The sequence below is a fragment of the Gorilla gorilla genome, chromosome 5 (assembly GCF_029281585.2).
Source record: "Gorilla gorilla gorilla isolate KB3781 chromosome 5, NHGRI_mGorGor1-v2.1_pri, whole genome shotgun sequence".
Lineage (NCBI taxonomy): Eukaryota > Metazoa > Chordata > Mammalia > Primates > Hominidae > Gorilla > Gorilla gorilla.
Window position 1 is genome coordinate 187,766,234 of NC_073229.2, and position 26,028 is coordinate 187,792,261.

Sequence of the window (26,028 nt, forward strand, 5' to 3'; positions counted from 1 at the left end):
TTAAAACAGACATTTAAAAGATTGCAAAAGTATAAAACTGACTTTTTCAGTAATTTGTTTAGTTGGAAAATAGGTTATTTTCTGTAAAATGTGCATTTTTGGTTAATATGTAATAAGTTTACTAGTATTTTAAAATAAAAAAATAAACATTTTTAGTTTTAATTTCTAGTGTGGTAAGTTTTATTAGACATAACTTTCATGAACAGGGATCTCTTTGGGCTCTTCCAATTAATTTTTAGAGAGTGGAGTCCTGAAACCAAAAAGTTTGAACAGAGGAGTGACATCTCACTTGGATTTCAGCGGGCTAACTCCAAAGAATAAAGAATAGACTGACCAAGGTAGTGGTGGAAGCAGGTAGACCGGTTAGGTTAAGATCAGGTAGGAAATGATTGTGGTTAGAGCTGTAATGTTAGGGCTTGTGGTGGTGAAGTGAAATTGGGGATATAGTCTGAAAGTTGAGTACACAGTATTTGCTAGTGGATGGAATATGAAGTGTGAGAATGGACTTGACATTGTGTCATTGCCCGAGATCAGGAGGAACAAATTTTGGGGAAGGCTTAAGAGTTTGGTCTTGAATGTATCAGATAGGTTGAGAAGGGAGTTGGTGATAGGATTTCATTGTGGAGGGTTGGTCTGGAATGTCCATTACCAGGGTTTTTGTTGGATTGTATTAGTAATATATATTTTTTAAATATAGTATTTAGCTTCTAATCAGTTATACTTTTACAATCTCAACACAGTGCTGTATTCTGCATTGAAAAACCGATTAAGTTTGCTTTCCAAGAATGTTATTATATGATAGAATGTACACTTGAAGAGGCAGTAAAAAAGTAATAAATGTAGATTTGCCAGTAGCATGACATGACTTAGATTTTCTGAATCTTTGTGAAGTAAACCAACTGTGGTTTAATTAAAGGAGATCATATTGCTTACCATATTAAAATAATGTTTTCAGTACCAATTACTTTGACATTTGAAGGCACTGTGTAATATGTTGGTCTTGTTACAGACCAAGATATTTTTGCTGAAGTTTTATTTTTCGAATTCAATGTCAGTGCTTGTTGTAGTTCCTTTTGGAATATTGTGTATAGTAGATTGTTTCTTAAGCCTTTAAAAAACTCTTCACCGGGTACGGTGGCTCACGCCTGTAATCCCAGCACTTTGGGAGGCCAAGGCGGGTGGATTACGAGGTCAGGAGTTCAAAACCAGCCTGGCCAAGATGGCGAAACCCTGTCTCTGCTAAAAATACAAAAATTAGTTGGTGTGGTGGCGGGTGCCTGTATTCCCAGCTACTTGGGAGACTGAGGCAGATAATGGCTTGAATCCGGGAGGCAGAGGTTGCAGTGAGCCAAGATTGCGCCACTACATTCCAGCCTGGGCGAGATTCCGTCTCAAAACAGTAACAACAACAACAACAACAACAACTCCTCTTGGCTTTTTCATAATATGAGAGAATTCTCTTGCAACACCTGTGAATGTCTTTTGACATGTATTTTCTTTCCTAAAAATGTCATGAAGTGACAGACATGTATTTGCTTTGTTTATGGAATTAAGGTGATACTGAGGTAAACCTATGCTACATGATTATAAACCTTAGGTTCTTTCTGTATTGAACTTAGGTGAAATTTTGAATACAATCGAAAAGGTTAATTAAAAATCAAATAAATTATTACCTAGGAAAAAGCAATTTACCCCTACCTCCTACACAGACGTAACTCCTTTAGAATTTTTGGGGCATCGGTTTCATTTTCACTCTGATTTACCAAATTCCTTTTAAAGCCCTAAGGGATTTGGAGCTTCAAGAGGGCGAAATACATAGGTACAGACCTTTCCCCACTTCTTCAAGAGCAAGTGTAGAGGAATCTAATTACATGAGGATTTGGTGTTTTACGAGGATGTAATTTAAAGTAAATTCTGGTGGCCAGTAGTAGTTTAAGACATTTTAGAATATATAGTTCTGGCAGGAGTAGGATAGTCTGGCCTGGAGTTCTCAACCAGTCATTGAGTATATACAGCCCTTACCTGTGGGCAGTCAGTACAGAAGGAGCACAAAATGGAATTCTCTGTAAGAAGACAAAGAGATGCATTTTAGGGCAGATGGAAGCCATAAATGTGATGTGGTCTAATGTGCTCATTTCGCAGATGAAGAAAATGAGACCCAGAAGGTTCAGTTTGAAGGCACACAGCTCAGCTAAATCATGCTGGCGAAACAGGAGTAAAATCCAGGTTGTGTAAACTCAAGGCCAGTGCTTTTTGCCTTACCACATGTATTAGGAAGATAGGCTTTTCATAGAAAGGTCATTGTTTTGGATTGTAATCTTTCTCCACCTTCTTTAAGGAAAGTTCAAAGTGTGTGTGTTTTCTTTTAAAGCAGTGTATTAAAGAAAATCTAATTAAAATGTGTAGATAAAATTTACAAAGCTTTTGCAGGGGAAGTCATCTGTAGTTGAGGTTAACATTAGATCTTTTATCTGTGGATATTTGTTTTGGAGAAGAGTAACGAATATATTAAGCACTTATATTTAAGATATATTTTGGATGATTAGTAATGATTGCTTATTTGAAGAAAGCAAATATGTATAATTAAAATTTTAACAACATTGTTTAAACTGTAGAAGATACTATTTTGAGTGATTTTTTTTCCCTCAGTTTTATCTTTTTTCACAGCTTTCGTACTTTGTCACAGTTATTTCCCCCCTTCCCTCATTAGAATAAATAACCCCAAAGTCCAAAGCAAACACTTTTTAATTATTATAATTATTATTTTTGAGACAGGGTCCTGCTCTGTCACCCAGGCGAGTGCAGCGGAGTGATTATGGACCACTGCAGCCTCTACTTCCTGGGCTCAAGCGATCTTTCCACCTCAGTCTTGAGTAGCTGGGACTACAGGCGCACCACCACACCTGGCTAATTTTTGTGGAGATGGGGTTTGCCATGTTGCCCAGGCTCACTTTTTAAATTGTAATTCTTTATTTTGAAATAAATTTAGATTTACATAACAGTGGAAAAAAATAATGTGGATGTTAACTCATATAATCATAGTATAGTTATGGGAAGCAGGAAGTGTGAGTATTGATACAGTGCTATCACTAATCTGCAAATCTTACTCAAATTTTACCTGTTTTCCTACTCAGTTGGTTTTTCTGGTCCAGGATTCCACATTGTATTTAGTAGTGATGTCTGTTTCGTTTCCTCCAATCTGTGGCCATTTCACATTCTTTCATGACCTTGACACTTTTGAAGAATGCTAGTTATTTTATAAAAATGTTCTTGAATTTGGGTTTGTTTGATGTGTTCTCATGATTATAATGAGGACCATTTTTGGCAAAACAATCCCACACAAGTGCTGTTGTGCCCATCTCAGTGGATCATGCTGTGGAGTATATGTCTTTTTTTTTTTTTTTTTTTTTTAGTTGGAGTCTTGCTCCGTTGCCCAGGCTGGAGTGCAGGGGCACCATCTGGGCTCACTCCAGGCTCCGCCTCCCGGGTTCATGCCATTCTCCTACCTCAGCCTCCTGAGTAGCTGGGACTACAGGCGCCTGCCACCACGCCCAGCTAATTTTTTGTATTTTTAGTAGAGACGGGATTTCACTGTGTTAGCCAGGATGGTCTCGATCTCCTGACCTCCTGATCCGTCCACCTCGGCCTCCCGAAGTGCTGGGATTACAGGCGTGAGCCACCGAGCCCAGCCGTTTTGGGGTATATGTCTTAATACTGGTGATATTAACTTTGATTAGTTGGTTAAGGCGATGTCTGTCAGATTTCTCCACTGTAGTTTCTCCTTTTTTCCTTAGTAATTAATAAATGCCTTACAGGGGAGATACTCTGAAACCGTACAGCTATCCTTTCATATTTTTGCTAACTAATTTAGCATTCATTGAATGATTTTTGTTTGCATTGATTGTTACTAATTAAAATTCTTTAAGGAAGAGCTGTCCCCTTTCCCCCTTGTATTTATTTATTCAGTTATTTATATCAATCTTTTCTTATGGGTTGTAATTCATTACTATCACTATATAAGTAAAAACTTTTAAGAAAAGTTTCTGAAAAGTTAATACATTGAGATAATTCAAAATTCAGAGACTCATAAGAGTACATTTTCTTCTATCCCTGTTATCTTGGGTACCCGTTTCCATTGCTAAGAGTTTATTTTTATTCTTTCAGAAATATTAAAGGATTGGGAAAAGAGTTGTTAATAATAATTGCTGGATTCTCAGGTATTTCTTTTTACCTGGATTCTGATGATATCAAACCAGCTTGCTGTTGCATCTTCTTCGGATATTCATTAAAATGTTAGTTAACTAGTTCGCCATTAGATTTAAATTTACATTTCAATACAGTGACTATTATATATAGATGGGGACTGGCTTCCCCTGAGTATCCTAAGAAACGAAATGACCAGAAGACCACATTTTCTATTAAATAAATAATAGTTAAATATTAACGTGTAAAACTAAACAGGTTTAAAAGTAAACTCTTTTTTGGTAAGTTGAAACAAAAGTCAGTTTAAATGAGAAAGGCTGCCTATCCAAGTAAGTAACTGGTTTTTCAAAAGTGAATGAAGGCCCTCCCCACCAAGTCCCCTGCTCTGTTCTGTTCTTTTCAGTGACCTATTTTACTTTCTGTGTCTACTGGCAGTATCCGTTTATTCATTCAGGATGTCACTTTAGGAACCTAGACCTGGAGTTCATCCACAGAACTGTGTTCTGTTAAAATGGAGTGAAAGAAAAGGGCTAAAAAGACTTTCTTTCACACACTATTAAAACAGTGAACATACTGGTCTACCCTTATTATAGTACAGCCAGCAATACATCAAAAGGTGGCTTATTCCATTTTATTTCCATTCTCTAATTACTGTTTCTTAGAATAAATTTTAAGAGTTTCTTATGCCAGGAAATCCTCTATGAAACTCTTAAGTAAAGCTGGTTAGACTAGCTGTGACTTGGTCCAGTTTCTTTTATTTTTTTGATTTACCTTTTCTTTATTTTTATCGATACATATTTTACATATTTATGAGGTGCACATGATTTTTTTTTTTTGCTACATACATAGAATGTGTAATGATTAAGTCGGAGTATTTGAGGTCTCCATCACATTGAGTATTTATTATTTCTGTGCGTTGGGGATAATTCAAGTTCTCTCTTCTAGCTGCTTTGAAATATACAATGTATTAGTTAACTGTAGTCACTCTAATCTGCTGTTGAACAGTAGAATTCATACCTTTATCTAATTATATGTTTGTACCTATTAACATACTTCTCTTCATCTCTTCTCCTACTCATCCATCCTTCCCAGCCTCTGGTATCTATAATTCTACTCTGCCTTTATGAGCTAACTTTTGTAGCTTCCCTGTATGTGTGATTGAGGACATAACGATATTTGTTAATTCTTAATCACTGAGCATTAGTTGTTTTTTCTTTTTATTTTGAGGGGACAGTAAAAAGGGTATTGTAATGTATCCTCCTTTAGATTCTGGTGAAGACCAGTTGAGTCATGTAAAAAATAACTAGATCGCTTTATTTTTAGAGTTGGGAGGCAATGAATTATAACATCTTTATTATGCTACTGTTTTTATATAGGCAGTCCCATGCTTGCAGTGTTTTGATGTAAGCTTTCTGCTTTCTACTCTCCTAATAGGTGATTATTGTAAGAAAAATTTATATAATAGCATGAAAGCTAAATAGTCCTCGTGAATTCATCTCCCAGAGATGATTACTGTTAATAATTGTATCTTTTTTGACTTTGTTGTATCTACCAAAAAAATGTATACTTAAATATAAATTTGATCATACAGTAGAGGTTCTTTTCTATAACCCCAGGAACGTGTGTGCAACTTACTGTTAGGTACTTCTGTAATACAGAACTGCTGCTGAGAACAATCAGGGAAATCGAATTAACATTGTTACAAGGTTTTTGCTGTTTTGTATTTTTGCATGTGAAATTTATCGCCAATTGTGGACAATTGTTAGTTTTGGTAGTACAAAGAGGAGTTATGATTAATTAATTTTGTAGTTTTTGTTTTTGGACTTAGGATTGTGAAGTACAGAGTACAATTTAACCCTTGGAATAAAGTTCCATCTAGAGAATTACTGATAGCTTGGGTTTTTTTTTTCTTGCCAGTTTGAAAGCAGTTGCTTTGAAATTAAATCAGATTTGGGTTTTTTTTTTTTTCTTGCCAGTTTGAAAGCAGTTGCTTTGAAATTAAATCAGATTTATTTGGTTGTTAGAGTAAGCAAACATATTTCACTTAATAATCTGTACTCTAGGCTAGGCGCAGCGGCTCACGCCTGTAATCCCAGCACTGTGAGGCCGAGGCGGGTGGATCACCTGAGGTCAGGAGTTCAAGACCAGCCTGGCCAACATGGTGAAACCCCGTGTCTACTAAAAAAAAAAAAAAAAAAAATACAAAAATTAGCTGACCATGGTGGCGGGCACCTGTAATCCCAGCTATTCGGGGAGGCCGAGGCAGGAGAATCGCTTGAACCCAGGAGGTGGAGGTTGCAGTGAGCTAAGATTGTGCCATTGCACTCCAGCCTTGGTGAAAAGAGTGAAACTCCATCTCAAAAATAAATAAGTAAATAAATAATACATACTCTAATAACTTGCTTTTTAATCTAGTTGCTCTCTGTACCTTGTGAACTTGGCCTCTTAAAAAGAGCACAGTGAAGTTAAATTCCATGGGTTCTCAGCTCAAAAATAACTTTAAAACTTTCTCTGTATTTAGTCAAGCCTTAATTAAAGTTTATTTCTTTTTACAGAAGAGATTGTTGTTAACCCTAAATTCATAAGGTTACACACCAGCCACCTCTTTATGAAGTGACAGTTCTTCAGTTTTAAATAGATTACTAATATTATTGTTTTAAGATTTAATGAGTATTATCTAAATAAAAACGGGTAATTTGTTATTAAGACCTAAAATAACTAAATCTTACTTTGCTGTTTGTGTTAGTGAGCTACTTTAATGTCTAGCAAGAGGTAGGGATTGCAGACAGTGTGGAAATACTGGAGCCTATTTAAGCTTCAGATGAAAGCAGTCATTTTAACTTACCTCATAAAATGTATTTTATGTATATCAAATTATGTATGTGTTTATATATACTTGTCGTTTTACTGACAACTAAGATTTTCCATAAGTTAATGGAAAATGTTAAAAAGCACAGTTATGGTCAAACGACACAGTGACCTTTTCATTCCTTTATTAGCTCCTGCTCTAGTACAATGATAAGGCAGATTTTGTTGATGGATTCAAATGTACAAAGAAACAGCAGATAGATACCCAGTGAAAATATATATACGTCTATAACATCAGCATTGCAAGTTGAGCAATTGAATCAGCTACCACAACACTAAGTATAAGATGCATTTTATGTGAGTTTTTCTTCAGTGTTTTAAAACTGTTTTGTTTTTTTACAAATCCTGAAAGTAATTCTTTGGTGCATTTTGGCTTTGAATTTTACTTTTCATTAATATTTTGTTGCTTATGATTGAGTTAGTAAATAGTTTTCGTGTTTCATTTCCTAATTTTGATTTTCTTAGTTTAAATTTGCTGAAAAATTTCTAAACCAGAAAGTAATACGGAGCTGTATTTGATTCTTTGGCTTTCCAGCATTGCAGTATTGATTTTATACACAGCCTTAGCTATGTATTTATATATTTTATGAAATGACTGCTCAGTGCTGTAATTTAGATTTCTCACCCCATATTTTTTTATTCTCTTAACAGTTTTTCCTGTTCTTAATTCCAGTGTTCTAGTTTTCCAGTGATTGATCTGTTAGTTAAATCAAATAATTCATATATATGTAATTGGATTTAACATATGTATATACACACACATATATATGTATATATGTATATATATATATGTATTTCTTTATTGAGATGGAATCTCACCCTGTCACCCAGACTGTAGTGCAGTGGCACGGTCTCAGCTTACTGCAGCCTCTGTCTCCCGAGTTTAAGCAATTCTCCTGCCTCAGCCTCCCGAGTAGCTGGGATGACAGGTGCCTGCCAGCACACCTGGCTAATTTTTGTATTTTTAGTAGAGATGGGGTTTTGCCATGTTGGCCAGGCTGGTCTTGAACTCCTGACTTCAAGTGATCTGCCCACCTCGGCCTCCCAAATTGTTGGGATTACAGGCCTGATCCACCACACCTGGCCCAGTAATTCAGATATTAAAAGGATATGTACAAAAGTAGCAGAGTGCACGTACAATAATTTGGATACAGTAAAAGAGTAGTGGTAATGGAAAAGCCAAAGACAAACATGAGCTGAGGCTGTTGAAACATGAAACCTAAGAATTACTTTAAAACCTTTTAGTGAAATCCATAGTTGGGTGAATTAAGGGGAAAGAAAAAGGAATAAAGGTCACATAAAACAGAACTGTGCAGTGACATCAGAGCAGAATTAACTGACAGTTGAGCCTTAGTTTGGAAAAGAAAAAAAAACAAGATAATTAAAGCAGAGAAATGTGACGAGGCAGTAAGTAGTAACAGGTTTTCAGGCCTAAACAAAAAATAGTTTTCAGCGTAGTGAAATTCAAAAAAAAAAAAAAAAAGTAAATTCAAAAAATTGTAGGAAATGGGAGGAGCCTAAATGCTGTAAAGGCAAATACTCCCCAAAGCTGAAAAATGTATATGCTAAACTTGATGGCATAACCTGTAGATTCCTAAGCAGATTATTTCCTATTTAAACTGGTGGCTCCAGAAGGAGGTTCTGGTCCCATTGTAGCTTGGGATTTCATCAAGTAGTAGATAAAGATGTGCCTGTATTTTGGGATCTGGGCCAAAGAAATCTGTGCTCTATAAAATTGCAGTTGGATTCTTGACTCAGAGACTATTCATCCTTAAAGAATATCAGCTGATAGATTAATATCAGTCTGCTGAAGGGATATGTGTAGCAGAAAATAACCAGAAAAAAAATTGAAATCTTCTGTTGGTGTCTAAACAAACAGTTGTGGAATTATGGAATGGTAGAGACTTGTCTTAACACCATTAGCAAAATGTCAGCAGTGTGCTGTGTTTGCCAAGGAAGTAAAGATATTCTTAAACATCATCACCTCTTAAACAGTGATTATGGACGGGGCAGAGTTTGGGACTAGAATTTGATAGCCTCAGTTGGCTTACCCATTGATCATTATGGAATGTTGTGTACAGTATAGGGTTTTGCATATTAAAAGGGACCTAGACAAATCAGAGTGCATCTAAACAAGTGGGAGGGTATAAAACCATGTCATTGGTTTAGGGAAGGAGGGCACTTAGATATTTTAGAATTTTTCAAATGTTTGTGGGGCTGCTGAGTTGTGGCCAATGGTAGAAATTTTAGGAGAGCAGATTTTGGTTTATTAAAACAAATTTATAATATTTAAGATCTTTAGAGATGTCTAAAAATTTCTCTTGATACTGGGGATATTTAGATAGAAAATACATGCCTGGGATTCATGTTGGGAGAGTTTTTGTACTATGCGTGATTAAGCAAACGGTTCTGAACTTCAGTTCTCTGAACAACTGCTGCGGGTTGTTGAAGGTAGTGCAGTTGGTGGTGGGGCATTTGAGTGTTGTAATGTTTGATACAGCAAAATAGTGTGTACAACATATTAGTTATGAAGCATTCCTATGTTTCATGAGAACACCTGTGAAGCTATTACTTACAAAAGGACTAAAGCATTTCCCAAACCCGTACTCGTTGCATGTTTCCGTAGTAGTTTGGCTGTAATTGTATCCTCCTGCTAGGATATCATTCCCAGAAGCTCTGATTGCCACGACTTACAAATGGAAAGTTTTAAAGACAAAACTTTTAAAAACAGGATTATGGAGAAAAAGAATAAATGGGGCTCTTGCATACTAAGATTGGAAACCAGTGGATTCAGTTCATTCATTGAGTAAATATATGAAGCACAGACACAGAGAGGTTGTAAGAAAGAGATTTGTCTAAAATCACAGTTACTGTTAGAACTGGAATCAGAACTTGCTCTGACTCGAGTGTTCTGAATAACACCAGAATGCTGCTGATTTTCTACTTTTTTCCCCTGTTTATAAAGGTAGTACATAGTTGGCCAAACTCAACAGCGAATAAGATTTTTAAGCCCTTGAGGACTGGAACTATGTCTTAGTTACCTTTTCATTCCCATCATTACTATCTTATACATTAATTTGTGTTCTGTTATGAAATTGAGTGATATATCTTAGAGACTGAAAAAAATCATGGTAGAAAGACTTCTTATCTGTCTTCCTTATTAGAATAAGTTCTTTGAGAGCTGGAACCATGACTTGTTTAATGCTCCAGAAACCTAGCTCTTTCTTGCCTTTGTTTACCCCCACCAAGTATTTATTGAGGGCCAGCTGTGTTCCAGGCACTGTTCAAGGACCTGCGGACACACTGGGTAACAGAATCTCATGGAATTTTGTGTTATTAATCAAGGAATCACATAGGTATTTATAAAAATACAACTTAAGTGGTAAATGGCTTGTATCATCTAACCAGATAGATGCTTATATATGAGGACTGTTGGTTTTATACATTTTCTTTTTATTTATTTATTTTTTTAGACAGTTTTTTGCTCTTGTTGCCCAGGCTGGAGTGCAATGGCACCATCTCGGCTCACTGAAATCTCCGCCTCCTGAGTACAAGCGATTCTCCTGCCTCAGCCGCCTGAGTAGCTGGGATTACAGGCGTCTGCCACCATGCCCAGCTAATTTTTGTATTTTTAGTAGAGACGGGGTTTCACTATGTTGGCTAGGCTGCTCTTGAACTCCTGACCTCAAGTGATCTGCCTGCCTTGGCCTCCCAAAGTGCTGGGATTACAGGCATGAGCCACTGCGCCCGGCACGTTTATTTAATTTTTTAATCTAGTCATTTTATCTGAATTTTCTGATAACTTGCAATAGATTGTTTTGTTTTTTTTTTCTAAGTTTGATAAATTTGTTTACCTGGAAAATCAGTATTTTTTCTTCCCTAGATTTATTATATTACTATGGTTGCTTATAATAGTAGATTTTTCAATATTGAACTATTCTTGCACTCAGAGTATAAATTCTACTATGTCTTAGTGCATTTTTCTTTTTCTATTTATTTCAGATGTTTGCATTTATATTTTTAAGCAAATTTTATCTATAGTTTTCTTTCATGCTGTTATTCTCAGGCTTTGATATTAGTGTGGTGCTAACTGCAGTAAGAATAGGTAGTTTCTGAAGAAGATATTTAAGTAATAATTATATGGAAAGTGCTTTTTTAGTCCAGAGACCTGGCTAAAGGATGTATGTGTGATTTTAATTAGATTAAATTTTTCTAATGCCCCTTGGTTAATTACTTGCTGTAATTATGTAAATGATGTAAATGAGTTTAAATTGTTACTTGGTTGTTGAAAACTTGATTTGAGAATTGCTGTCATATGCTAATTTAAGATAAACACCAATTTGATACTGGACATTATTAGGAAAGATTTAATTATGAAGCTAGAAGTATAAAAAGAACCTTAGGAAATAATAAAATTCTGCCCTTATCATGTAGACAAATCCAAGGTAATCTCTAGATTTTTGTTGATTTTATTTGCTATTCAGAGAAAAGCATTTCGTAAGCTTTGACAAGCAAATTGTTATTTAAGAGATAAAATTTGTAATATGAATATTGGTATCACTGAAGCAGAAAATGTATTACAGTGCCTTTTTTAATTGATTAAGATTTTATAACTGAGTAAGAATACCTTTGATCCTGCCTTTTTGCTGTGTTGGATTTTATTTAACCGAAATTGATTTAAATAACTAGTTAGAAAAATTAAAGAGTGCCTTCATATTTGATAGTTCCTAAGGAACTATCAATAGATTGAACTTCCCCATGTTTGGAAAGCATACAAAATACATTTAAAAAATACATTTTATTTTTAAATACTAATGGATGCAAGCCTTTCTCCCAAGGAGGACACAGTCTGTAGGATAGAGAGACATTACATCTGCATCTGGCTAACCTTAATAATGACAACCCGTATTAGGCAGTATGTTCCAATGGACAGGAGCCTGTCTTCTGGTGCATACTAGAAGCTTAATAATTTTTGAAAAGATCCATTTTCTTTATGGGACTCGGCTCATTAAAATATAATTTTCCTACTTTTTAAAAAAAAGTCTATGTATATCCAAGAACAGTAATACAGGTCTTTAAAAACAGGTCATTGATTTTAGGTATCACTACTTCCTTTTTTATATTTAATATTTCAATCATTAACCCAGTGTAGTTTGATCTGTTACTCTCTTTCCCTTGAAACTTCTCTGATCACCAGTGGCTTAGTGGTCAAATCCAAGGTACCATCTTTTGCTGTTTTATCTTACATTCTTTTGTAGTATTCGATACTGTTGGTCACCCTGTCCTTGAATCTGTCATTTCTTAGCTTCTATAACACCTCTCTTCTCTAGTTCTCCTGCCTACCTCCATTTCTTCTTGGTTTGGATCTTCTTTTCCTTACCCCTTCCTTTTTCTCAAGTGGATTCTGTCCTTCTTTCTCCCGTTACTTGCTCTAAGACATCTCTTCTGATAGCTTTAACCATTAAATTTGTATATGAAACTCAGACTTCTGCTGAACTTGCAGTCTGTTGTCTTTTGAACATCTCTGTTTGGATATTCCAAAGATATCTAAAAATAATCAAAGTGGTCCCGTTTAAATATCCTTCGGACAAATTAGTTCTGAAGTACAAAAGAGGCTTTGGTGTTAGTTTTGTCTGACAGGCATTCTTATAGTTGTTTACTGAAGCTATCATTTGGAATGACTGGCCTCGTTTAGACTTGGAAAAATTAGATGAACTAACAAGTCCATATTATACCGGTTAGGAGGGAGCTCGGGCTTTGAAGTTAATTTAATAAGATATGTTATTTGATTCGTATAAAAATTGGTTTGTGGTAGAAATTAATTAAGGCTATAGTCTTGTTTAAACATGGGCTTAATCCAGAGAATGGTAGAATAGGCCAAGAGCTCCTTATTTGAGTTTTAACGCTTTATCAATGAAACCCTCCCCTGCCCTCTCTTTTTTCCTCTGGACTAGCAAGAATATTTTTTTGTCTAACACATTTAAAATTTTTACTTTTAACAGAAATTAGCAGAGTACGGAAAGACATGTACAATGACACATTAAATGGCAGTACAGAGAAAAGGAGTGCAGAATTGCCTGATGCTGTGGGACCTATTGTTCAGTTACAAGAGAAACTTTATGTGCCTGTAAAAGAATACCCAGATGTAAGTATATTTTGTTGCTTTATTCAATTTTGTTCTGCTTCATATATTTTGGGAAGAGATATATTTGATGGTAAATACTTAAGCATTATTAGCCACTTTAAAAAAATGCAATCATCAACTGAAGTGTGAATAATTTGGCATGATAATTTAAAAAATTTCTCTCTAAATATGTTTGCATTTGATTGCTGCTATGTCACTTTGGAAATGCACATGGTATAGACTCTTGGGTTTCAAAACTGGATGAGGAATTGTGGAAAGCGCTTTGGCCTGACTGTCACAGAGCACCAAGCACAACATTGCTCATCTTTAATCTGACCTTCAAGAAGCCACAGCTTGGGCCACAGCATTCTTTCTGTAAAATGAAGGTGTTGGACTATAAGTTTCCTTTCAGCTCTGAAATTTTTATTGAAACCACTGATTGTAATCTGATTTTCCCCCATCTTAGTCCATTGTTGAACTATTCTCTATAAGCATCTTGTTGTGAATAGCCTCCTTGTCCTATATCTGTTAATTTCTAAATAAATCCAGATTCTTTGCTTTTTGTTACAAAGCCCTATATGATATGGTCCATTCTATTTCTCTGGCCTCATCTTAAATGATTTTCCCTCTTCTTTACCACACTGTAGTCACATTGACCCTCTTGGCTTTTAGAATAAGTCAAGTCTGTTCCCAGTCTTAGGGACCTTTATGTTGTGCTCTGATCTCTACTGGCTGGCTGCTTCTTGTCATTAAGAATTTAGCTCAAATGTCACTTCAGAGAGGCTTCCCCTGACCTTTTTTATTTAAAAGCCATCTATCTAGCTACTCACTGTTTCACATTGTCTTTTTTTTCTTTGCAATAGCACTTATAATCGGGCATTTTTCTGGTTTATTTTCTCTCTCTCTGTCTCCCCGGAAGAATATAAGGTGTACATAAAATAAGAACCTTGTCTTTGTTATTCATCGCTGTATCCCTCATAATATTGGCACATAATAGGTAACAATACTTGTTGAATGAACCAAGAAAAGATGATGGCTTTTTGCTAAGTTTCGGAGGACTTTTATGAAAGCAGATGAAAAAAGGAGTTATTATAATATCAAAAATATGATGTGCTCTATGATTCTTTAGTTATATGGACAGAATACTAGTCTGTAGATGAGAAATGTCTTAAGTTGAATTAATAGGAAAAAGCTTTGATATTTTACAGTTACATTACAATTTGCAAAAATTGATCTGATACTTTTTTTAAAGGTTATATACATTTACTCTGGTTTTATAGGTATTTTTGGTTGCAAATACGCAAATAGTCTTGGATAATGTAGGAAAAGAGGAGTTGGTTGGAAGATTATTGAGTAACACAGAGGATTAAAGGAATAGCTGGAGAACAAAGTGCCATGTTAGGCTAGGAATCAGGGTGTCTGAGAACTTGAGCAGCAGGAGTTTGTGGAGCTTCTCGGTTGAGAGCCTTGCTGACATAACTTGGCATTGGTGCCTCCCAGACTTTATCTTTAAAATTCAGATTCTTAGAAGAGTGAATGTGTTTTGGGCCTTTCTGACTGGGGAAGTGAGGTTACCTACCATTACCTAGACAGGACCACTGTGAGCCTACCCTAGGTATTAGGATTATTCCTAGAGATGGGAAATTGTGATTTGGGCAGCTGTTCCAATTGGGGTCTACTGCTGTTAGGTTTTTCACTATCCTGGAAAGAATAGCAACTGTCTGTTTTGCTTATTTAAACATTAAGGGATAACGTTTCTGCAGTGGGCATTAACATAGAATATGTAAGACCACAAGACCTTGACAGAGAATATAATGTTAATCTGTCTGGTTCCATCTCTTAAAAAAAGAAATCCTATTCAAGGAAGGGGTATGTATGCATTCTTTAAAAGACATGGGTTTCATACAGTCTTCTAAGTCAGGACTTGAGTCTAGAGGGCACCTGTTCACTATATTCCTTTCCTTCCTCCTCCAGTTGTGACTTCTTGCCATGGTGAACTACTATTACCGACTTGTGTGTTGGAGCATGGCATTTGTCTTGATCGGTGATTCTCAAAACACAGTCCTTGGACCATAGTATCTACGCTTTCTGGGAACTGTAAATGTTCAATCCCCTTTCCATACTTATTGAATCAGAAACTCTGGGGTAAGGGTGAGGCCTAGCAATTTGCCTATTAAGCCCTGTAGATAATTCCGATGCATGCTGAAGTATGAGAATCACTCCTCTAATTTTTTTTTTTTTTTTGGGAGAGGGGACGGGGTCAGCCAGGCTGACAGGTAGGTGATCATGTACCTGGTCATTTTGCCAGGCATCGTTTCAGGAGGCCTGAAATGGTAAGTGGTGAAGTGATGAATTAAACAGTGTCACTGGTCTTGTGGAGTGGACATTTCAGTGGCAAAGACAAACAGTACACAAATGAATCTATAGCTGTAATCAGTGTTATGGAGAAACAAAGTGGGGTAGACAGATGAATAGTGACTGTGTATGGAAGGAGGTATTCATTTTTAAGGGTAATCAGGGAAGAAATCTCTTACAATATGATGGGAATGGAGAGACAGGAACAGAATGATGGGAGGAAGGCATGAAAACCATCTGGGAGAAAAACAATCTAGGCAGAGTGAACAGCAAGTACAGCTGACTCAGGCAGGAATGTGGTTGGGAAGTGTTGTAAGATGTGAGGTTAGAGAGTTAGCACAGGGGCAGTCATGCCGTGGTCAAAAGTAGGAACTCAGATTCAGACTTCTAGCTAGTTTTGCTGCTTGTTTTGTGACTTTGGTACTACACTTGATCTTAACCAAAAGGCCAGGAAGTGATGATGTTTTGTGACTTTAAGCAAATTACTTTTCATTCCTGGTGTTCGCTTTTCTCATTTCTGTAATGGAGAAATTAAACCTCTCACAAGATTATGAAGACTAAAGAGTTAATATGAGTGAAGCAGTTGGAAAACATCTTTATGCTATGTGTCACAAGAATGTAAGCTCTATGAGGGCAGGAATCTTTTTGTCTTTCAGTGCTGTATTTCCAGTGCTTAGAATAGTGTCTGGTAAATGGTGTATTCACAATAAGTATTTGTTGCACATATTTGTATGAAACTCATTCTTTCAAATATTGTTAAACTTTTCTTTTTCTTTAAACCTGTTGTCTTTTGCATTTGCATATAGCACCTTACTTACAGAAGTCAGTGTTAAGTTAGAGATGTGTTTTGGACTTGGCAGTGCAGAGCTCTGAAACTGATATGAGAAGAAAGTCTCAGACTCAAGGTCTGAGAAATGAAGTAGTGCTATAGTCTGTAGCCCTTTGCAACGTTTTTGAAGTTTGGCCTCATGATGTGAGAATGAGAAGCTAATATGAATAGGCCACTGAAAATGTATTAAAATTTTTACAGAATTAATATTTATTAATAAAGCAGACTTCTATTGCATCTGTACTGTGTACCAAGCACATCCTGGGTAAGAATATTTAATTCTTTTGAAAAAAACTCTTTGATATAGTAAAGACAATAGGTTTCTTAGTCAGGCCTAGGTTTTGAATTCTGGCTTATCCTCTTATTGGCTGTATTTGTCAGCAGTTGCCACAATAATGCTCCATGATAAAACACTCTAAAACTGGGTGGCTTAAAAATAATAATCATTTATTTCTGTGCTCATGGGTCTGTATGTTGGCTGAGGGTCTACTGGTTAAGGTGGAGCCTAGCTTGATTGAGGCTAACTGGGTGGGTTTAGATCTTCTCCATTTATGTTCCTGCTGGGCCCAGGCTAAAGCGGGCAGTGGCTGCTTAGGGCATGCTCTTATGGCAGGCCACTGGAATGCAAGATCCAAGCCAAACTGCATAAGCATGTATAAGGCGTCTGCTCTTGTTGCTTTCCATTAGCCCAGTGATTCTCACCTGGTGGCAGTTTTACCTATGGGGACATTTGGCAATGCTAGAGATACTTTTGGTGTCTAAACTTGGGAGGGGGGGTACTATTGGCATCTAGTGGGTGGAGTCCAGGGATACTGTTAAACATCCTGTAATGCACAGGGCAGTCAGCCTCCGTGCACCTCCAGCCTCCCAACAAAGAATTATCTGGACCCAAATGTCAGTAGTGCTGAGGTTGAGAAACCCTGCGTTAGTGATACCAAGTCACTTCATTTACAGTGAGAAGGGGACTGAAATAAATATTTGCCGAAAAATAATTGAGATGATCACATTGGCTTTGAGCATATGCTTGCTTTTTAGAATCTGTTTCTTTGTCTATGAAGTTATAAGGTTCACTTCATAGGATTGTTGGGAGGAGTAAAGGTAACAAATGTGTGACACCTGATAGAGCAGGCACTCTGTGGTTTTTGTGATTACACATAAGAAAAATAATCCTGTTCTTGAAAAGGAGTTCAGTCTTGTGTGAAGGATAAACGATTAAATTATTTCAGACTTTAAGTTTCTCATGCGTTCATGAAACTACAGACATGAAAGAACATTGAAGTTATATTTAGACCATCAAATTGTTTATTTGGTCAGGTTTTCTTGTTTGAATCCATGGAGATGTGTTATAAATGATTATGAATAGAGTTAACTGATTTAAGTAAAAAGTGTTATATTTTGAATGAGTCAGTAATAATTTTGTCATTAAATTTGCCTAGTTATCAATTTCAAGTTGCTAGAAATTGTTCTATAGGATCTGCCAGAGTAGTAGACTTGATAAATATTGGCAAGGTCTAGCTGTTGATGATACTAGTCGTCCTGTTAAATACATGAACAGATTAGATTGGTAAACTGCTTCCTTTGGACATGATTTGATGATTAAATTGTAGTGAGACTTCTTGGAGTTTTATGTGAATATAATTCTGATTTTCCGATGTTGTTAAAATGGGCTTTAATTTTGAAGAGTAGCTTTGAAAGGCATCTCTTGGGTCTAGGCCATCATGAATACCCATATTGTCAAAGGTTTTGTAAGATAGACAAATGTCTTTTCAAGGATTGTGTTTTCAGCCTGTAGGATCCCAGCCTGGTTGCTATAGTTAGTAGTTTAGATTCATAATGTTATTCACAGTACACTCCACTGTCTCTCTTATAACAATACATGTTGATGATGGAACATGAGTTGTAAGTTCTCTTTCTGTTTCATTTTCCTGGGTTTGCAAATCAGCTTAGGCTAGTCATAGCTTCTGAGTTAGTCAGCATAGGGTTGTTATTTGTCAGCAGTCTTGAGAAGTTGGTGTCAAATTGGGTGTTGAGCTGGTGTTTGTTTTAGAGGGATTATGGGGAGAGGGGCCAATTCAGTAAGTTATCTTTCCTTAAAGTCTTTGTTCCTTTGACCATTGTGGCCTTCTTATTGTTGAAGGATCAAGAACCTCAGGAGTCTTGATGTACACTACTTTCACTTTCATTCTTCTGAATAACAAATGATATTAAATCAAAATTTAATGATATTCAAAGTCTCCTTTTTCAATACTCAGGTTAACACTTGATTTTTGCCTGAATATGATATTTTGTGAGTGAAAATAATAATGCTTTAAAAATACGATCTACACATCTGTCTTTGATAGTTTGTACAGAAATCTATTTAAAGGTAGTTTTTCTCATAAGGTTAGTATATATTTGTATTCAGTGGAGTTGTGAAGTGATTCAGATTACACATTAAAGTTTTAATTTAGCAGTGTGATTTGATAATATAGGGCATATCTTTATGTTTTAGGTAGGGAAAACTTGATGTATAAGTTCAACTAGATCGGTTTAGTAAAAGCCAATTTATGACTCTCTGTTTTGTTTTGAAGTTTCCTCTTTATTTCACTCTGTAAGGGTATATTTAGGGCCTGCTGTGTACCAAATATTTCATAGGCTTTTTATGGTTTGGGATATACCACATTTCTTAGAATGTTAGTAAATAATTACAGAAAGGGTTACAGGACAGTCTGAAAACAATACATTTTGTTTAGCTGATATTTTTCCAACGTTTAACATTTCTTTAAATAATAAGGCCTCTCTGAGTTTTAAAAATGCAGGCACTTTCTTTTATAAATAATATGTTTTAGTATTTGATAGGAACTAGTGCTTAGAAGAACAAAATGAAAGATGGGGTTGTTAGGGAAGAATTATTCAGATTAGACAGAAACATTTGTCTATGGTTTATCTAAAAAGAGTTTCATGTTAGGATCTACTCTTAAAATTACTGCTACAAAGGACTTATGGATAATTTGATATCTACTCATAGGTATTCAATCTCCATATCTCTAAGATTCTTGCTGAAATAGCCAAAGTATGTAATATGGAAATCGAGGAGAAATCTGCTTCTCAGTGCTATCCATATTCCAGGAACATTGAGCTGTTTCTGATAAAGATTAAAGGAAAGCTCAAGGTGATGATCTACTTTCAGCCCAATTTGAGAGAGCAGTGTCTCCGGGAGTAAAATGGCTAATAACAGAATCTTCCTCATCCTAACCCCTCAGAATTGTCACACATGAAATGGGCTATGAAGCAGTCAAAGGTTATACTGCTTGAACTCTTCCACTCATTTCAGTTCCTGTTTATAAGTAGGTGACCTAAATTTATTTTGTAAGTTAATGAGACTATGTTTTCTTTTGATTTCAATTTGGGTGGAAAAGTACCTTAGTTTTTGAGATCACGTGCCTTTACTTTAGGGATGTTGAGGTTGAGTTTTTCAGCTACTAGCTTTTGAGCTAAATTCAGTTAATCATTTCATTGGGAAAAAATACATATATATTTAAGTAATTTTTGTTTTGTTTTATCTTAGAGACAAGGTTTCACTGTGTTGCCCGGGCTGGTCTTGAACTCCTGGGCTCAATCAGTCTTCCTGCCTCAGCCTCCCAAAGTGCTGGGATTACAGGCGGGAGCCACCGCGCCCAGCCAGAAAACATATTTTATGTCTTAATAAACCCAGGATTTACAACAAGGTAGCTTACAAATAAATTGGGGATTTCTTGAAATCTTGTTTTGTCTGCCATAGAACATTGCTTTTCCCAAGTCCAAAATCGGTGTCATCAATAAGCAGCCTGTCTGTCATAAACTTGGGCATCTACTTGTTTCATATTGGTATAATATTTTCTTTATTATTTGGTAGGGAGTTGATTGACTTTGAAAACTTCTATGCTGTATTGTTTGGGGTTACAGAACAATGATTGTTTTGATTAGTTTCTTTGTACTTTTAAGATTGCATATAAATAGTATAAATTTGCCATGTTAAGGACAGATTAAAACAAAACTCTTAAAATTTGAGAAGTAATTAGAACTTGAACACTAAAAAGGATATCTGAATATAAAACAGCAAAATTTTGGTATCATTTCTTCATCCTGGAAATGTTTGTGTGTGTTCTGTGGTAGGTAACAGGACACAGGAATATGAAAAGATATAATTGCTCTCATGGTACTGATATAGCCACAATCCAGGTATGGAATAATGAGAGCTTGAACTCAGGCAATGGCAGTTGAAATGAAAAGCACAAATTAAATAGGGAGAATCTTAAGATTTCTTTATCTTTTACATGTGAAGGCTAAGAATGAGGGAAGGGCCTTGCTGGTATTGCCATTCGTTGAGAATAAAGATGTATGTGATGATTATTAAAGTGGTGACAATCAGTAAAACATATGAAAATATTGAGAAACCAAGATGTGATTATCTGAAATGATACAGTAATGATATGTTTGGGATATATGTAGGTGGGGAAGAAATGATAAAAACACAACTGGACTAATTCTGAAAGTAAACTTGGATTTGAATAGAGTTTCTATAAACTGAGTACTAAACATTTTGAAAGATTAACAATAATGAGAAAACTAACCATGAATTTTTCTTGTTATCAGGGTATATGTTAAGGTCATTAGAAGAGACGCATTATACTGTATTAAGTGTCTGAACTCTAGAATCAATCTAGGTGTTCTAGGATTTGGGCTACTGATGTAACCTCACATGTATTAGATGTAGGTGGTAGCGGTAAGCACTGTGCAGTGGTGTTTCGAGGATTAAGTGACCTAATGCATGTAAAATAGCCCAGAAGTTGGCTCATACTTGAACACTCAAAACATACTGCAGCATACTCAACACCAAAGAAATGTTGAATAACGTAGTCCTTGCACTCATGATACTTCGATTTGACACCAGCAGCAAAGGGGAAAAATTAATAACCAGTTATAACCAAAATTTGAAATCTGTGGTGTGTGAATTAGGATATCCTAAATTACGGTGTATCATTCTTTGAATACTGATATAACTGGATAATAAGCTGAAACCATTCAAAACAAATTCAGGTGAGGAAGATAGATTATCACTCTAGATGCTAAGTAACAATTAGAAAAAAGATTATTTAACCAATTAATAAAAATACGAAGACAATAAAGGTCAACAAGTGTTTTAGGACAAGAGCAGAAGACAGTATTTGTGAGAGTATGAGATCCAATGCACAAGGCCTTTTGAAAGATCCCAAACTACTTTCCAAGCCTTTATTTTGCTGCTACCCATGTTTTCTAGCCACCTAAGCAATTCACTCTTCTGTAAAAATGGCAGGTACTTTTAATTTTTCTTCCCTGTAACACCTCTTTTCTTATTTCTTCCTTCCCACCAAACATGCTCAGCTCCCCCTCATCCCACAATATTGAGCTCTAGTGCTCCTTTTGCTATTTGTATGTGCTTTGACTCCTACAGACAGTTGTTTCCCCTTAGAGTACTTTGTACCCACCTCTTAAGCTGTTATCACATGGTATGCAGTGATCTGCATGATTCTTGCAGGTCATTCCCTGAAGTCAGGAACTCTCTCTTAGTCTTTTATTTTTTTAGAAATCTATGATATCTCGCGCAATACATAGCCCATAGAAGAAACTATGTAGTGAAATTACATAGTGATTTTTCATTCTCGCAGTAAAAATTTCCTGGGATTTTTTTTTTTAAATGGGTGGGAAACTACCTGGAAATAGTGAATGCCAGAGGCTTAAACAGAAGGAATGAAATAATAAAGATCAGAGCAGAAATAAATGAAATAGAGGCCAGGGATACAACAGAAAAGTTCAGCAAAACTGAGAGTTGGTTTTTGAAAAGGTAAACAAAATTGACAGACCTTTAGTTGGACTAACCAAGAGAAAAAAAAGTCAAAATAAATGAAGGAGGAGACATTACAACTGATACCATAGAAATAATAAGATCATAAAAGACTACTCTGAGTAAATATATGCCAAAAAATTGAACAAACTAGAAGAAATGGATAAATTCCTAAAACGTACAACCTATCAGGACCACATCATGAAGGAACAGAAAGTCTGAACAGACCCATAATGAGTGAGGAGATTGAATCATTAAGTCAAAACCTCCCAACAAGTAAAAGCCCAAGAGCAGACAGCTTCATGGGCAAATTCCTCTGAACATCTAAAGACGAATTACCACCAACCCTTCTCAAACTTCCAAAAAACTGAGCAGGAGAGAACACTTCCCAGATTCATTTTATGAGGCCAGCATTACCCTTAACCAAAGCCAGATAAGGACATTATAAGAAAATAAAGTTACAGGCCAATATCCTTGATGAACAGATGCAAAAATCCTCAACAAAATACTAGCAAACTGAATTGAATAGCACATTAAAAGGAGCGTACACCATGATCAAGTGAGATTTTTCCTCTGAATGTAAAAATGGTTCAACATATGCAAATCATTAACTGAGCTACACCAAATTAACAGAATGAAAGATAAAAACCATAAGATCATAAAAGATGCAAAAAAGGCATTTGACAAAATGTAACATCCTTTCACGATGAAAATTCTCAACAAGTAAGGTATAGAACAGTATGCCACAACATAATAAAGGCTATGTGTGACAGGCTCACAGCTAACATCATACTTAATGGTGAAAAGCTGAAAGCTTTTCCTCTAAGGTCAGGAAGAAGACCCTTGCCACTTCCATTAAATATGGTAAGTTCTAGCCAGAACAGTTAGGCCAAGAAAAAGAAATAAAGGCAGCCAGGAGTGGTGGCTCATGGCTCTGATTCCCAGCACTTTGGGAGGCTGAGGTGGGCGGATCACTTGAGGTCAAGAGTTGGAGACCAGCCTGGCCAACATGAAACCCTGTCTCTACTAAAAAATACAAAAATTCACCAGGCATGGTGATGCATGCCTGTAATCCCAGCTTACTCGGGAGGCTGAGGCAGGAGAATCACTTGAGCCCAAGAGGTGGAGGTCGCAGTGAGCTGAGATTGCACCATTGCACTCCAGCCTGGGCAACAGAGCAAAACTGTCTCAAAAGAAAAAAAAGAAAAAAAGTAAAAGACACCTAAATCATAAAGGAAGAAATAAAATTATCTTTATTTGCAGTGGCATAATCTTGTATGTAGAAAAACCCAAGACTTCATCAAGAAATCTGTTCATTTAGTCAAGTTCTGGGATACAAAAATCAACATACAAAAATCAGTTTTCTGTCTATACACTAACAACAAACTATTCAAAAAAGAGATTAAGAGGTCAGGTATGGTGGTTAACACCTGTAATCCCAGAACTTTGGGAGGCCGAAGCGGGCGGATCACCTGAGGTCAGGAGTTTGAGACCAGCCTGGCCAACATGGTGAAACCCTGCCTCTACAAAAAATACAAAAAAAAAACAACTGGGTGTGGTGGCGCAGGCTGTAATCCCAGCTACTTGGAAAGCTGAGGCAGGAGAATTGCTTGAGCCTGGGAGAGACGGAGGGTGCAGTGAGCCGAGGTCACATCAATGCACTCCAGCCTGGGTGACAAGAGCGAAACTCCATCTCAAAAAAAAAAAAAAAAAAAAAAAAAAAGGCTATCTCATTTACAATAGCATCGGAAAGAATAATATAATTAGAAATAATACCCAGGAGGTAAAAGATGCCTGCTCGCTGAAAACTATAACAGTGATCAAATAAATTAAAGATGCAAATAAATGGAAAAATATTGCATGTTCGTAGATTGGAAGATTATTGTTAAAATTTCCATACTTCCCAAAGCAATCTATAGATTCAATACAATTCCTGTCAAAATTCCATTGGCGTTTTTCACAGAAATAGGAAAAAACAATCCTAAAATTCACGTGGAACCACAGAAAGCACCTAATCGCCAAAACAATCTTGAGAAAGAACAAAGCTGAAGACGTTGCAGTTCCTGATTTCAAATTATATGAAAACAATTTGCTTCTGGCATAAAAACAGACACATAGACCAATGAAACAGAACAGAATCTCAGAAATAAACCTATGAATATAGAGTCAACTAATCTTTGACAAGGGTACCAGGACTACACAATGGAGAAAGAATCGTCTCTTCAACCGTTGGTGCTGGGAAAACTGGATATTGACATTCCAAAGATGAAAGTGGACCCTTACTTACACTGTACATAAAAATTTAGTCAAAATGGATTAAAGACCTAAATGAATTCCCTGAAACTATAAAACATGTAGGAAAAAACACTGAATTATAAAGGTATTTGATACTGGTCTTGGTAATGATTTTTCTAGATATTACACCCAAAAAACACAAGCAACAAAAGCAAAAATAAACAGGACTACATCAAGCTAACATGCTTCTGCACAGCAAAGAAACAATCAACAAAATGAAAAGGCAACCTACAGAATGGGAGGAAATATCTGCAAACCTTATATCTGCTAAGGGTTTAATATCCAAAAGATACCAGAGTATTAACTCAGCCCAAAACAACAAAACAGCAACAAAAAAAAATCACATCACCCAATTTAAAAATAGGCAAATAACTTTTAGACATTTTTTCAAACGAAAATATACAGATGTCCAAAAGGCTTATGAAAAGGTGCTTAACATCACACACACACACACACGTGCGTGTACATGTGTGGGCACAGTAGCTGTGTGGGTGATGGATGTGTTAATTAGCTTGATTGTGGTAACCATTTCACAATGTATACCTATATTAAATCATCACAAGTTAAACCTTGTTCATTATATCTCAGTAAAGCTGGAGGGAGGGATTCAGTCACTAAATTGTAAGTTGTATGCAGCACAGGAACTCATATGTTTAGAACTTTCTCATATAGTAAGCCTGACTGGCTGTTCTCAGGATAAATCCCAAAGGACAAAGTCAGTAATAATAAAAAAAACAGTTATCACTTTCTATTTCAACATGGAAGTATGCAGCTTTAAATTTTTGTTTGTTTTTACATAGCCTTGTAAGAAACCTTTTCTTACACAGCACTTGTACGTAACATGTGCCATGTGTGCTATGAACAAAAATGTTTATAAAGGCCTAATATGTGAAAGGTTTTGCCAAATGTTTCCTGTAATGTTAATTATATTTTATAAATTAGCCATTTCTCCAGGAGATATATTTAGCCACTTATTAATTTATAAGAATTAATATGAAGGTAACAAGGCATAAGATGCTCATTTTCCCTCAAAACACAAGACATTTTGGTATATAGTCTCCAACTTACAATGGTCTGACTTAGGATTGTTTACAATGGTTTGAAAGTGATGTTTTCAGTATGCTTCTCAATTTATGATGGGGCCATCTCCAGATAAAACCATTGCAACTGAAAATATCGTAAATTTAAAACTGCACTTTCAACTCAGTGGTGGGTTTATTGGGACTTAACTCCATTGTAAGTCAAGGATCATCTGTATTCATTCTGTATTTTTAATTAAAAACAGTTGTGCTGTTAATGTATAGACACAACTCTTCTCTCATCTTACATACTTGTATAAGATAGGCCCACTAGTGTTGACTAGATTGGGTGTGGTCCGTTTTTTGTCTTCTGCTAAGTGAAAGACTTCAAAAAATATACATATACGCTTCTGTGAATGTATTTGTTTCATACCCACTGTGTTGCTTATGCGATATAATGAAAGATTTATAAGGCATCTAACTAAAATCACCC

At 36.0% G+C, this 26,028-nt stretch overlaps 1 protein-coding gene across 6 annotated transcripts in view; it reads left to right on the plus strand.

Annotated features, from left to right (window-relative positions):
- QKI (QKI, KH domain containing RNA binding) overlaps positions 1-26,028 on the plus strand; it is a 160,617-nt gene that overhangs the window by 27,492 nt on the left and 107,097 nt on the right. For all 6 annotated transcript variants that reach the window (XM_004044928.5, XM_004044930.5, XM_055391786.2 and 3 more), the window contains exon 2: positions 13,074-13,216. In XM_004044928.5, the coding sequence (XP_004044976.1) occupies positions 13,074-13,216 (143 nt within the window). The remainder of the gene's footprint in view (positions 1-13,073; positions 13,217-26,028) is intronic.